The 14,699-nt window shown below is 37.4% G+C and overlaps 1 protein-coding gene across 3 annotated transcripts in view; it reads left to right on the top strand.

Moving 5' to 3' along the window:
- Positions 1–14,699, top strand: part of DOCK4 (dedicator of cytokinesis 4) — a 444,210-nt gene that overhangs the window by 387,099 nt on the left and 42,412 nt on the right. For all 3 annotated transcript variants that reach the window (XM_008569607.1, XM_008569604.1, XM_008569598.1), the window contains exons 33-37: positions 604–630; positions 775–870; positions 1,735–1,795; positions 5,912–6,005; positions 14,052–14,200. In XM_008569607.1, coding sequence (XP_008567829.1) covers positions 604–630; positions 775–870; positions 1,735–1,795; positions 5,912–6,005; positions 14,052–14,200 — 427 coding nt within the window. The remainder of the gene's footprint in view (positions 1–603; positions 631–774; positions 871–1,734; positions 1,796–5,911; positions 6,006–14,051; positions 14,201–14,699) is intronic.

The following is a 14,699-nucleotide window of genomic DNA, read 5'->3' as shown; positions in this document are numbered from 1 at the left end:
GTGAAAGTAAAACAGATCCTAATTATTACGACTGTTATTATTTTGTGTTTACATAGTGCCTCTGCTGTAAGGTGCTTAACATTAGGGGAAGTGTAGGAGGAGAGATGTGGTTTGGTACTTGTCATCAATCTGCTGTAACAACCACATAGAAAACCCTCTGTGATTAATGACAAAATGAATGAAACTGTGGAGTGAGTGCACAGATAGTATAATATGTATTGAGTGGGCAAATGTTAAGTGAAAGGAAAAAACGCAAAACGTCACACCGTCTGTACAAGGATTTTCCTGTAGCAGTTGCATTGCAGTAAAATTGCTTGGATGAGGATGCATTCCACTGAGAGGTAGGAAAACATTTTTATGTGAATAAAGCAAGATCTTACTTAAAAGTAAACTTGGAGGTACTCCTGTTTTCGCTTTTCCCAGTGTTATTTGATGTGGTAAGGCGCAAGCCTCTGTTAGTGTAAGAGAGAAGCTAGGGAAAAAATGTCTTTGGGCTTTGAGGAGCTTGTATGTTTTGAAAATGTGATTATATGCATGTGTTCATATTTTATGACTTGGATAATCTGAAAAATCAATTTGCTTTGTCAATGCTTCCTGGATTAGAATTCCACTATTTGGTCCCTATCCTAGGTAAGACATTGTTTGCAAATTGTGCTACTTGTGAGATGTTGCAGTGGTTGCTAAGGCATTTAAGGTACTGATGAAAGTAAAATGGTTGTCATGGTGACTGATAAAAATAAATGTTGAAAATGCCCTGGGTCCTTTCTTTTCCAGTCTACTAAAGAAAATTGAGCGGGAAACATGGAGAGAAAGTGGCGTTTCATTAATTGCCACTGTAACTCGTCTAATGGAGAGGTTGCTAGATTACAGGTAAGCCAAGTCCCACATTTTCCAGATATGCTGTGCTGTGGTTAGAAAATCAAATAGTTAGAATACAATTAAGATCTCAGTTGAATTTAATCACTCAGAGAATTGATAATCAGACCATAGAACCTGGCACAGTAAGATAATGGACTTCTAACCAGCTAGTTCAGAGTTTCTAATTTGGGCTTTTTCTTTTTTTTTTTTTTAATAGTTCTTTCAGAGTCTTAGTGAATTACAGGGTTTTCAGAGTCCCTGAGAGTCCTCCAAAAAAAAAAAAATAGGGGGGATCTTTTTCTGGTATTATGACTTTCCCACTAGAACCAGTAAACTCCATCTATATCAGGGTAAGGACAGTGTCACAGAGAATTGTATAACCATGCTTTTCTCTTAAAGAGGGACCAGGTAGTGGGAGGGGGTGCCTAAAACCCACATTGTCAACTTTTATACACACAATTTTTTTTTTTTATTTTTGTTATTTAAGCTGTTAAAGCAGCTCATCCCACTTAAATGCATGGTGGTTTTATTTTAAGAACAAAACCCTCATTATCCTTGAGTGATCAGGCTTACCAGCTACTTGTCACCCCACTTTAGGAGGTGTATAATAACACACCTTCACTCATATTGCTTCCAGCGCCCCGTGTCCACTGAGAGGGAACACAATCTTGACCTAGAAGTGAAATTTTCAACAGGCACTGGTGCTCAGGAGTCCCTGAAGCCTCTGTCTGAACAGAAACACGCAAATTGCCTCTGTGGTCTTACAAATTGCCCACAGCAGTTTTTTTTTTTTTTTTTTTTTTTTGCCTTAAAGAACAAACAGTGTTTGCCTCTGGGAAGGAAGTTTTGATTCTGATTACTGCTTTTTGTTTTTAGGGACTGCATGAAAATGGGAGAGGTAGATGGCAAAAAGATTGGCTGCACAGTTAGCCTTCTGGTTAGTAAACTATTCCCCTTTTTCTCCTTTTATCCTAACATTTGTTTTTTTCCACAGAAATACTGTTTTGTTTGTTTTTAATCTGCAATGTATTGTTATCTGGATGTATCTTAGAAGAGTTCAGAAGTGTTTTTAAATGAAGCATAGTGAGCTTCAGGTTGAACGAAAGCCCGGAAAATCCTCAGCTCCAAACATTGCAGAGAGCACCTGCTGCATTCCCAGCAGCTCAGACAGCAGGCCTCTGTGGCATCCCAGGGTGCGGCTGGGTTCTCCTATTGTGTTGCTTGGCCCCCCTAGGAAAAAGCACAATATCCCCAGATAAAGGTCCTTTTTCTTCTGTGTAGAAGTTTCTGTCTTCCTTCTTTTTCTTTCTCTTAGAGTTATATGCATTCTACATTTTCATAAATATTAGTGATCTCTTCTTTTATGGACAGAGGACAGTTTTCTGTTTCACACACTAATTTTCACTCTCCAGCCACTTTGCAAATTGAATTTATAATAGCACTATTAAGATTTGCATTATAACTAGGATGGATCATATAATTTGTCACCCAAGCAGAATATTTTTGAGAGTAATATTAAACATGTGAGGATAACAGGCTAAACCAAAGCTGTCCTGGGCAAACCAAAATTTATGTAAAATGTCCCATAACTAACTGTTAAATAGAATGGTATTCTCACCACAGAGCAAAGGAATGACCACACATTAGATAATTATTTTTTATATTTTAATATAGGGCAAATTAATGCTTTTGAACGTTTCCTTTAATAAGATTTGAAATACAGAAATTTGTGACTGCTTCTCATTCTAAATTGGTGACCATCATGGTTTCTTTTTCTGACACATTGTAGAATAGGTGAAACCTTACCTTCTCTTCTAAGTACTCATGTAGTCGTTCTGATTCTTATTCTGATCATTTGATTCCCTCACAAGCCATGTTGTTCTCTATTTGCCTGAACCTTGAATTTTTTTTCTTCTCATTTTTTCTTTTTTCTTTCTTTTTCTTTTTTCTTTTTTTTTTTTTTTTCTTTTTTTTTTTGCCACACTTTGATTCTGTCTTTTCTTAGCTCAGTGGTTTCAGTCTTTTTGTTTTGTTTTGTTTATGCCCCACACAGTTCCTCTTCAAAGCTCAGGGCTTTCACTTTCTTGTGACTGTCTTTTTATCTTTTTCCCTGATTTCTTGCTGCACTCCTTTACATCTCTGAAAACAGGACTGTATCCTTCTTTATTACATCAACCACTTCCTCCTCATTTTTAATTTAATTGTTACATCGGGACCTCCAATATCAGTCCCTATATTTTTAAATAATGAGACCTGAGCATCCTCTAACATCTTGTTCACTTATTATGAACTTTCTTTCTTTTTTTTTTTTTTCTTCTTTTTTTGACAGTTGGCTGGTACAGGGATCCCAACCCTCGATCTTGGTGTTATAACACCATGCTCTAACCAACTGAGCTAACAGGCCAGCCCCCATTATTAGGCACTTTCTAGCATAATTTTGTCATCAGACCCAACAGTAATCTCCAGGCCATCAGCCCAAACTCACTTGGTCAGCCCATTCACATCTCCCCTTAGCGCTCATTTCTAACCTCAAACACAGCCATCCCTCTTTTAAATCTCCTATCTGTGTTTCCCCAGCTTCTTGCCCACTTTTGCCAGCCTTTCATCATGGTCAAGACCCTCAGCCTGAGTTTCTTCCCCATCCTGCTTGTATGTCAGCATTGAGAAGAAAAGCTAAGTGCTCTGTAAAACATAAGTCTTCTCAGTTTGTCTCCTTAACCCTGGCTCTACCTCAACTCCAAGCACAAAGTCTCATAAATAACTTTAAAGCAAAGCCTTTACCTTTTTCTAAAAGAGTCCTCTTCCATTGCCTCCGTCTTCTTTCACAAGTGCCTTCTGTTCGCAGGTAAACAAATGCAGACCTGAGGTTCATTTCTTCAATTGATATAAAGAAGAGACCGTTGCCTTGGATGAAACAATCAATACTCCACCCTAAATGTGTTTACTCTAGTTTACTCCCAGCAGAAATAAGCCACAGACTTAATAAAATCAGGGGCCTGATCACAAACCACTTGAAACAAGGAATGTATCCTGCTAGCTTGCACTGACCAAGAATAGCCCTTATAGAAAATGTTAACATTTGAAAGCTGTTCTGATTTCAAACTAGCACAAGAATACTTATTAAAGGACCAAATGTATCACTTTGAAGCTAATCTTTTTGGCTTTTACTCCATATGGAAAGTTCTTGGTGTTTTCTAGCAGCAATATGGTTCTCCTCGACTACTCACTTCCTCTTCGAGATTTTCCTTAACTCTTCGGGAAGATCAATTCCAGATTGTCTTCAGGAGAGCTCTGGCTTTCCTTACGAGAGCAGAGTTAAACTCTAGTGTTAAATTGGTGAAATGCGTAATGTTGGACATGACTAATACCAGGAAATGGAATTATTGTTTTGTTCTTTGTGTCACGAGTTTTGCCAGACATATGTGAAAGATTCTCATCTGCTGACTGGAGAGATTTTTTTTAAAAAGAGAACTATTCATTTATAGAGTGATTGCTTATTTTGTTCTCAAAGAGAGCTGTTTCTTACCAGAAAGCTATTAGAGCAAATCATCCTTTAATAATGTAAAAACTTGCTGTGGGGTTGTTAGACTTGTGTTTATGGTACAACAATTCTTGACAATTAAAATGATTTTGATAATAATAGGACAGATGTGAATAGCATTATTTACTTAGCTTTTTAAAGAATGTCAACATCTACAGGAAACAGGAGGGAAAGGAGGAGGATAATGGTATAAACTGAAAAAAAAATTGTGTATGAGGCATTCAACTTAATAACAGTGTCTCAAGGTTAACAGAGTCCTCAGGTTGAAGAATGTTAGGTACTGGGCAGAAAGAGCATTTGATAGAAGATCCTCAAGCTTCAAAGCCATGTACAATTTAAGTAGCCACATTGGCTAGTTTGGTTCATTACCAAGACCCTGTCTAGCTAATCAGCTTCAAAAATGTTTGGAATTACTAGCCTTTCCCCCTTAGAAAAGCCTGTCACTCCTTCAAGTCAGCAGATCTATCCCCCCATCACTATTTTTTCCTTTTTTCACCTACTATGTCAAAACAGCAACAATAAGTAATAATTGTAGTTCAAGTGTCTTAAGCAGGGACTTCATAATGTACAATGATCTGCTTATGAAAAGTGTTTCATTAGAGAATCACAGCATCAGGCTTTTGCTGGAATCCAGCTTCATATACATTTGCTCCTGTGTTTACTAAGTTCAGTGAGAACTAATATACTTTGTAAAGTGGTAAAGGAATGGACTAGGAGACGCATAAGGATGCCTTTAAAATGCCAACAACTTTGTGTCCAGGTATGTAAAAATTGGGTATTGGATAACTAATGTTATAACATTTTAGAGAAGTTAAGTAAGATTCAGATACTTTTTTAAATAAGCAAATAAAATATTTTAAGTAAGCATGTCCCTATAATAATACTTTGAAATAAAATCTCTTGTTATTAGTTCCTTTATGTTTTGAACATAAACTGAAAACATTAAACACCAGCACAACAAAGAAATGCAAAATAATATCTTAACAATAAAGAACCTTTTTATTTATCCTCTATCATAAAATTCTTCAGAGAAAAAATGCTTCTACATTGTTTTTACTCGTCCTTACCTGTACATCCTAGGGACTTTTTTCTTTGGGGCAAAATATCTTTAAAGTTTAAAATTAAAGAAACTATCCTTTACTGTCAATCAGCAAATTTAATAAATGGGTTAATCTGTTACATATTTTTAATATTTTTTTAGTTGACCAGACTGATTGTCCATTGACAGTTAAACTAACAAAACATTATATAAAGTGGCAAAAGAAATGTCAATCAGTGGTAATAACCCAAGAATTACCAGCTTATACAGAATTGCTAGATACTGTTTAAACACAGGCAGTGTTGAATTGAAAATATGTCACTGGGCCTTCTCACTTCATTTTAAATAGACATTTATGTGGAAAATCCATCAGTTCTCTTGGCTCAAGACATGGAACTGTAGCAGAGTAAAAGGCAGTTATCTGTAAGCCTGACTGTTGAGGTACCACCCATGCTTGTACTCTTTTTTCACAGAACTTCTATAAGACTGAACTGAACAAAGAAGAAATGTATATACGCTACATCCACAAACTCTATGATCTGCATCTCAAAGCACAGAACTTTACAGGTAATTCTGGTTTTTGGTTCAGTGTGGGGGAAGTGGATGATAACTCTTCTGCTTTTTATACTTAGAGCTGAATACTTAAGCATTTCTACTTTAAAATTGATATTTATTTTTAATTGAATGTATGTTAAGTAATCCATTTATTTTTATATATGTATGTATGTTATTTAGAGAGAGAGATTTTTTTGGCTGTATCCCTTTGCATAATTTTTTAGAGGTTGCTCTTGGGATTCCAAAATATATACTTGATTTTTCACGGCCTACATATAGTTAGTGTTTTACCACTTCAAGTTAAATATGGGAACCTTACAACCATATAGATCCCAGTATCCTCACCACTTTATGTTATAGTTGTCATATGTATTACATCCACATACATTGAAAACCCCATCAGATAATGTCATAATTTTTGCTTTTGACATTCATACCTATTTTAAAGAATTTGAGAATAAATATAGTCTATTACATTTACTAAGATATTTAACATTTCTGATACTCTTTTTTCATTCATGAAGTCCTGTTTCCCTCTGTTACCATCTTCATTCAACCTAAGAATTTGTATTAGTATTTATTTTAAAGCAGGTCTAGTAGTGAAAATTTTTCCTAGTTTTCCTTCATCGAAGAATGTCTTTATTTCACCTTCATCTGTAAAGGATATGCTTGCTTGATATAGAATTCTAGGTAGACAGTCTTTTATTTCAGTACTTTAAAAATGTCGTTCCACTGTCTTCTGGCCTCTATGGTTCTGGTAAGAAATATGCAGTCATTTAAATTACTCACCTATATGTAATGTGTAACTTTTCTCTTATTGCTTTCAAGACTTTATATTTAGTTTTCAGTGGTTTGATTATGATATATACAGGCATGATTTTCTTTAAATTTAACCTGTTGGGGTTTCCTGAGCTTTTTAGATCTGTACATTTATTTCCTCCACCAAATTGAGAAGTTTTCAGGCATTATTCCCTCAAATATGTTTTCTGTACCAACCTTCTCCTTTTTGGGGGGGCTGCAATGACATGAATGTTAGGTCTTTGGGATTTTCCCATAGGTTTCTGGTTTCTATTCTTTTGCAACTTTTCTTCTTTCTGTTGTTCAGATTGGATTATTTCTATTGATTCATCTTTAAATCCACTGATTCTCTTCTGTCATCTCCATTCAGCAACTGAGCCTTCCCAGTGAAATTTTTATTTTTGTTACTATATTATTCAGTTCTAAAATTTTCATTTGGTTATTTTCTTTTTATAGCTTAAATTTCTTTGCAAAGAACTTCTGTCTTTTCATTTATTCAAGAGTTGAATTCATTCAGTTCACTTTACTTCTACTTCACAGAGCATGGTTATAATAGCTGCTTCCCAGTCTTTGTCTATAATTTTAAAATCTGAGTCATCTTTTGGGATTGGTATCTATGAATTGCCTTTTCCCTTTGAGAGTTTAATTTTCCTGGTTCTTTGAATGTCATGTAATTTTGGATTGGACCTAGACCTTTTGAATATTATGAGACTCCAGGTTCTGTTGAGATCTTCTGGAGAATGTTGACTTTTTTATTTTACCAGTCAATCCAGTTAGGTTCAAACCTGACGTCCTGAACCACTTTCTGAAAGTTGTTATTCTAACGTCAGTTTAGTTTTCAAAGGCTTGGACTACTATTCTGGTCTTTCCTGCATGTGTTTCACCCAAGGGGAGCTCTGGGACCTGGGCAGTGACCTATGCCAAAGTTCATTTCTCAAAGTCTTGGATATGTTGATCATGGTTCATTCAACACATGTGTACTTTGGAGATGAGCCAAGGCTTCGTACACAGAATTAAAATATCCCTTTCTTGAGCTCCTGCTCTCTGTGATCCTTCCCACTCTTCTCATCTTGCAAGGACTCCCTTTCCCAATACTCTGGCCATAAGGCCAAGGCTTGATCTTCTTCATGCTATGATGCACTCCCTGCAGCTGGTCTCCCCATGGGCAAGGCAGTGAAAGAAAAGAGCCTGCGGGAGCCACTGCTGGGTTCCTGGACTTCACTTAGAATGAGGCCAAAAGAGTCTAAAGAACTCCATGTCATGGGGGTCCTCTTCCCAATTCTCTGGCAAGAGGAGCTTTTCTTGGAGTTTTTCTGTCTGTTCCAATTTGCAGTTCCAGGAGATAGAGAACTCTAAGCCAGGAGTTCTGAGAGGCAAAAAATAAGAACAGAGAGCTCAACACTATATGGTCATACTTTGAGTCCTGATTTTCCCACTCAGTCCACCTGCTCTTACTTACTTTTCAGAGTCCTCCAATGGTTGTGTTGTATATTCTGTCCAGGGTGTGTAGTTGTAATCGGCAGGAAGGATAGGGTGGGAGGTGCTCATTCCATCTTAACCAGAGCCCTTTCATTAGATTCAGGAACAACAATTCTTGGTCTTGCTGCACAATTCTTTCAAGGAACTCCTAAATCATGGCCTCTCTCTCTCAGCTTTAAAAGAGAAAAGGAATCCCTTCTGAAATGGGACTTGTGTTCCCAGAATGTAAACATGTCTCTACCTTTGGTTCCACTATTTCAGTTAACAGCATCACTGTTTACTCAGTCTGGAGACCTTGATGTTATCTTTGACTCTTCTCTTCTTAACCTCCCTCAGCTGGTTATTCATGAAATTCTACTGATCCTATTTCCTAAAAATACCTCAAAACCATTTCCTTGTCATTGTTCCCAATTTTACCACCTCGGTTAGGGCTTCACCATCTCTCACCTGGACTGCCTCTTAGAGGTCACCAGAGTTATTCTAGAGAACAGGGTCAGCAATCTGTAACCTGCAGGATACTCTCCTGTTTTTGTTAGAACTTAGCCATGCCCACCTATTTATGTATTGTCTGGCTGCTTTTGCAATACAATGGCAGAATTGAGTAGATGAGACAAAAACCACAAGGCCCACAACCCTAAATTATTTACTGTCTCTAAGAAAAAGTTTCCCAACCCCTTCTGTTGTCAGTTTATGTATTCTACAAAATAAAGTTCAAATTCTTGATTCAAAGTCTGTCATAATTGAACCAACACCTGGCTGTGCAGCCTCGTCTTATCTCTCGTACCACATGCCTTCTTTTCATCCTGCAGGTGAGCTCCTCTTTCCCATGAAGTTCTTACTTCTCTTTCCTTCACCAACTCCATGAGCTGAGTTAATCTTTCCATCTCTTCTTACCGATTGCATTTTTTTCTAGATTTTTATTAAAACATTTATGACATTGTTTTTATTAACAGTTACATATTACATATATTATATAATATTATACATATTCTATAAGATCATATATATTCTATATTTTACATATATACATGCATGCATAAATAGGTTGGTAGGAAGATAGATAAATGGGCAGGTAGGTAGGTAGATAGATAATCTCCAGTTAAAGGGTAAGTTTCTTGAGAACAGAGATGAGGTTTCCTTGCCCTTAGTGTTCTCAGTTCTTAGAATAGTGCCCAGCAATGTGAGATTTAAATAAATGTATCACTAATGAATGCACCCATTAATCAAATTGTAATACCTAGTGAGCAGATTTTCTCCTTCAATACTGGTAATTCTTGAATCACTAAGGAAACAACCTAGTAGACTTGTTTTATTTTAAAATCCATAAAAAGGGAAATGAGAGAGGGAATCAAGGACAAGCTATTCCAGATATGTAACAGACATATTTGGGTTCTCTGGAACAAAGTCCCAATTTGTCTGATTATATCTCAGAAATGGATAAATCTTTTTCCTTTAAATTTGTTTACTCAACTTGCAGTTTTTATATTTCCCAAAGTCATAAGAAATAAGTTCTTTTCCCATATAACATTTTCCTCTTTTCTTTTGTGTTCTCATCTTTGTGTGTCCTTGGAGAAAGTGAAATCGATGGAAAAGCTTTTCTATCTTTATAGGATTCTGTATAAATGACTTAACCCTTTTCTAGCCTTGTGTCACAATGCTCTCCATTCCTAATTCATCTCCACTCTTTTCCTGTGTTATTTTTTTTTCATATTGGTATCTTTACTATATACTTCTCAGAATGATGGAGATGCTCCATATTTAATTATGTGATGATGCCTTTTTTTTTTTTTTTTTTTGGTATAAAAAATTTTTTTTTTTTTTTTTTTGGGAAAAAAAATTTTTTTTTTTTTTTTTTTGGGAAAAAAAATTTTTTTTTTTTTTTTTTTGGGAAAAAAAATTTTTTTTTTTTTTTTTTTGGGAAAAAAAATTTTTTTTTTTTTTTTTTTGGGAAAAAAAATTTTTTTTTTTTTTTTTTTGGGAAAAAAAATTTTTTTTTTTTTTTTTTTGGTATAACAAATTTTTTTTAGTTTGTTTAATTTATTTTTTCAATTAATTTTTTTATTGTACATGTTTATGGGGTACAGTTTGTTTCAATACATACATATATTGTACTTTTGTTCAAAATTATAAACACTTTTTAAAAGATTATCTTTTGGGAATTTTGGACATGATTAATTCTTCCCTTTACGATACATATTGTCTTCTAAAGATGCTGAAGAGTAGATATACCATATATTGCACTTAAACTTTTACAGTTTGCTCATTTGTTTAAAATCAGCCTCATTGGTGTGTTGTGTTGTTTGTGCCTCATATCTCTTATTTAATAAAAATTTTCTACAGCTTCCCCTCCACCATTATTTATCTCAGAGATATGTCGTCATTTTCCCAAATCAAATTCTGAAACAGGTGTAATTTATTTTCACACCTTTGCCATGCTACCATTCAGTCATTTGTCAGCTTCCTCGGATAGCCCACGATGCCTCCTTGTTTTCACAGACTTTCCCAGAGCGACTCACCCACACCTGACATTCCAGCTGTCCCTGGAGCTTACAAGGGCGAGCCTGCTGAGGAAAGCAGTTGGGGCTGGAAACCTTCCTTGCTCTTTTTTTTTTTTTTTTATTACAGTAAAATATGTATAACATAAAATTTACCATTTTAACCCTGTTTCGGTGTACCTTTCATTGCATTAAGTACACTCACATTGTGGTGCAGCCATCACCACCATCCACCTCCAGAACTTTTTCATCTTTCCAAATTGAAACTCTGTACCCATTAAACACTAACTCCCCATTTCCCCCACCCCTGTCAACCACCATTCTGTTTTCTGTCTTTATAAATTTGACCCTTTAAGTCATTCCCTGTAGGCAGCTCAGTCCTCCTAATCCTGGGAAATGATCACTTAGTCTCTAGGGTACTTTCCAAGTGCTCAGGTGCTGGGAGAGATACAAAAAAAAAAATTTGAGAGACAAAGAAGATAACTCCTGAGCTAGGTCATAAACAGAAAGTAGGTGTTATTCAGCAGCTAAGGGGGAAAGGCTGGAAGGAGCAGGCTGTGGGGGCCCGTAGGTGTGAATCAGTGTGGTATGTGAGGGGAACCACAGTGCATTCACATGACAGGAGCAAAGAGTGTGGATGAGAGGAAAAAGATACACATGAGGTTTTCTTAAGTGTTTAGCATTTATTTTAAAGGTACGTGGGGAATTAAACATCAGGAAATCATCTGAGGAGATCTCAGAGAAAACTGGAAGGCTATTCAAACTACCGCACAGATCTGATCTGGTTATTATCATTCTTGTACTGTCGGAGCAGTCTTCCATGGCAACCTACATTATGGTGACTCAGCTCTGTTTCTGCATCCACCAGTTAACTGACACCCTTTAGTGGGTACCATCTCTGTTCATCTCACATTCAACCCCCACAGGAAAGAGGTCAGCCAGGGCTCTGGTACAGGCATCCCTGTCCCTGTTGGGCAGCTTTCTTATGCCCAGCTGCCTCTGGATCAGAGTGCCTCTTGCTTCATTCCTAGAAAGCTCATGATGGAGCACAGTGGCTGCGACCATGGGGGATGCAGGCTTAGCAGCTACTGATGATTCTTAAAAAAGACAGTGGTGGGCTCCTTCTCACCTGTACTATGTCAAAGGACAGTGGGAAAATATGAATGGAGAGGTTCACAGGGTCCCGATCATGAGCAGCAGTCTTTGTCACTTTAGGAAGGCAAGTTTATTGTTTTAGCTCCTGAGAGTCATTGACTGGTTTTAATCAGGAGAACAACATGACCGTTTACATGGAAGGAATATTGTATTGGTAACAGTGTGCAAACTGAATGGAGAGGAGTGAGAGACTGCTGGTGAGTTACAGAAGCTTTTGCAACAATAATTGGAGCCAGGAGAGTATGTGAGCTCACCAAAGGTAATTGAAGAGAAAAACGGCCAGAGCCTGTGCCACATGGGATTTCTACACTTAAGAGGCAAGAGAAAAGTGATAGGGACCTGGCTCTTTCTTATTACAATTACAGTTGTATCTTGGTATGGCAAGGGATTTCATCCAGGACCCCCACAGTTACTAAATTCATGGATGCTTAAGTCCCTTATACAAAATGGCATAGTATTTGGAGATAACTTACAAAAACCCTCACATATACTGTAAACCAATCTCTAGGTTATTTGTAATATATAATACAACATAAATGCTATGTAAATGGTTATTATGCTCTATTTTTTATTTGTATTGTTTTTTATTGTTGTATTGCTATTTTTTGTTGTTGTTGTTATCTTTTTTCTGAATATTTTCAACCTGCTGTTGGTTGAATCAGCAGATGCAGAACTCATGGTTATGGGGGGCCAACTGTGTATTTTACACACTGAGATGGCCAAATCATGATATTAGAACTTAACACTTTAGAGCTGTATGTGTAGTTACTCTTAAGACAAATAAGTGAAGAAAAAGAATTACTATTTATTGATATTGTGTTAAAAGTTACTAGTATGTCTTCTGGGAGACATTTGGGGTGGTGGTTAAATGTATTAGTGACATAAGGGTTTGTCCGTTTTACTCAATTTAGTAAATGAATTGGCTCTTAAAATACTAGAGGAAAAAATGATTATATGCTATCAATGACAGTGAATTCTGGTTCCTATTTTTTTATCTATTTGGCCATATATATGGTTCAGGAAAAGAAGAGACCTGTAGAATGGCGAGTATCCCATTAAATACACTACCTATTTGTCAACTATGCTCAACTATACAGAGAACCACTCTTCTACTTGTTTCTACAGGAAATCCAACCACCCCAGCATGTAATGATATCAGTAGACTTTACTGAAGATTTGTGAAGCCAACCGGGGGTCGTATTGCACCACCCATAACAGTTCTCTCTCTCCGTATCTCTTTTTCCCTCACAAACATTCCTCATTGAACACTTCCACCCTCTCCAATCCCTACTCTGTCATTAGATTATTTTCTTTTTCTGTCTTCACTCAGCTTCTCTCTGGCTTCTTTGCCTCTCTTAAATTCTTTTTTTTTTTTTTTTTTTTGTCTTTTTCCATGTCCGGCAACGGATTGCAACCCTCAGTGTCGCCCCCGTACCGGACCAGGACCGGCAACGGGATCGCAACCCTCAGTGTTGCCCCCGCGCCTCGCTCAGCCAGTGAGCAGGAACCGGTCTGTATGTGGGATCCGAACCCTCGGCGGGAGCGCCGCCGCACTTCCCAAGCGGTGCACTAGCGCAGTGCGCCACCGGGCCGGCCCCTGCCTCTCTTAAATTCTTTGCCCCTTCTAAATTCACACCAGTTTCAAAGTTTTTAGCCCTTTATTATCCAGAAGAATTTAGCTACCATTTTTGATTTCCTAAGCATGCCCTTTTGAAGGTGCTCATAGTCCCACTGCAGGGGACTTACTAGTGAATGTTTGTAGCAAGCAAAGGCATGTGTCCATTATATCTCTGAACCAGCTGCGACAAGATATCCTTAGCATTTTTGCTATGCTAGTAACATATGGACATGGTAGGGGGGAAAAAAAACAAAAGAAAAAAATAAGAAAAGAAAGAAACAGAAAATACCAGGAACCAGAAGATTAATACAAACCTCTGATAATTTTGTCATCCGGGGGAAGTCACCATTTATTAACCTGCTGTTGCATATGTCCTGGACACTTTTCTTCTATATCATGAAATTCAGAAAATAGTATTTTCTCTAATTTGTCAGAAACCAGCTCCAGTTTGGAGGGGCGGGGGCAGTGGTTTGGAGTCCTGTCTCAATCATGGCCTCCCCACATGACTTGCAGAGGCTGCGTATACTCTCCTGTTATACGATGAGCTGCTGGAATGGTCTGATCGGCCACTCAGGGAGTTCCTGACCTACCCCATGCAGACAGAATGGCAGCGCAAGGAGCACCTGCACCTCACCATCATCCAGAACTTTGACAGAGGCAAAGTAAGCAGCCCTGGCCCACCCGTGGTCTCTCTTGAAGTGATTGTATTGGTGTCTCTTTTCCTTTTATTTCTAGTTTATTGATGCCCAACTCTTTGAACAGGGATCCTCACATTTTAATACACATCAGAAACACTCAACAGCTTGTTAAAATGTAGATTCCCAGGCCATACCCCTAGACATTCTGATTAAGCAAGGCTGGCATGGGTCAGAGAATCTGCAATTTGCACGAGGACTCCAGGAAACTCCAGTGTGCATGAACTTTGAACCACACTTTGAGAAACACTGATGTAGAAGTTTTGATACCCAATGTCTTAGTCCATTTGGGCTGCTGTAACAAAATACCATAGACTGAGTAGCTTACAAACAACAGAAATTTATCTCTTACAGTTCTGGAGACTGTGAAGTCCAAGGTCAAGGTGCCAGCAGATTCAGTGTCTGGTGAGGGCCCGTTCCTCATAGATGGCATCTTTTTGCTGTGTCCTCACATGGTGGAAGAGGC

This window comes from Galeopterus variegatus, unplaced genomic scaffold (genome assembly GCF_000696425.1).
Source record: "Galeopterus variegatus unplaced genomic scaffold, G_variegatus-3.0.2 Scaffold27, whole genome shotgun sequence".
Lineage (NCBI taxonomy): Eukaryota > Metazoa > Chordata > Mammalia > Dermoptera > Cynocephalidae > Galeopterus > Galeopterus variegatus.
Note: the sequence above shows the minus strand (reverse complement) of the source record. Positions and strands in the feature narration are given on the sequence as shown.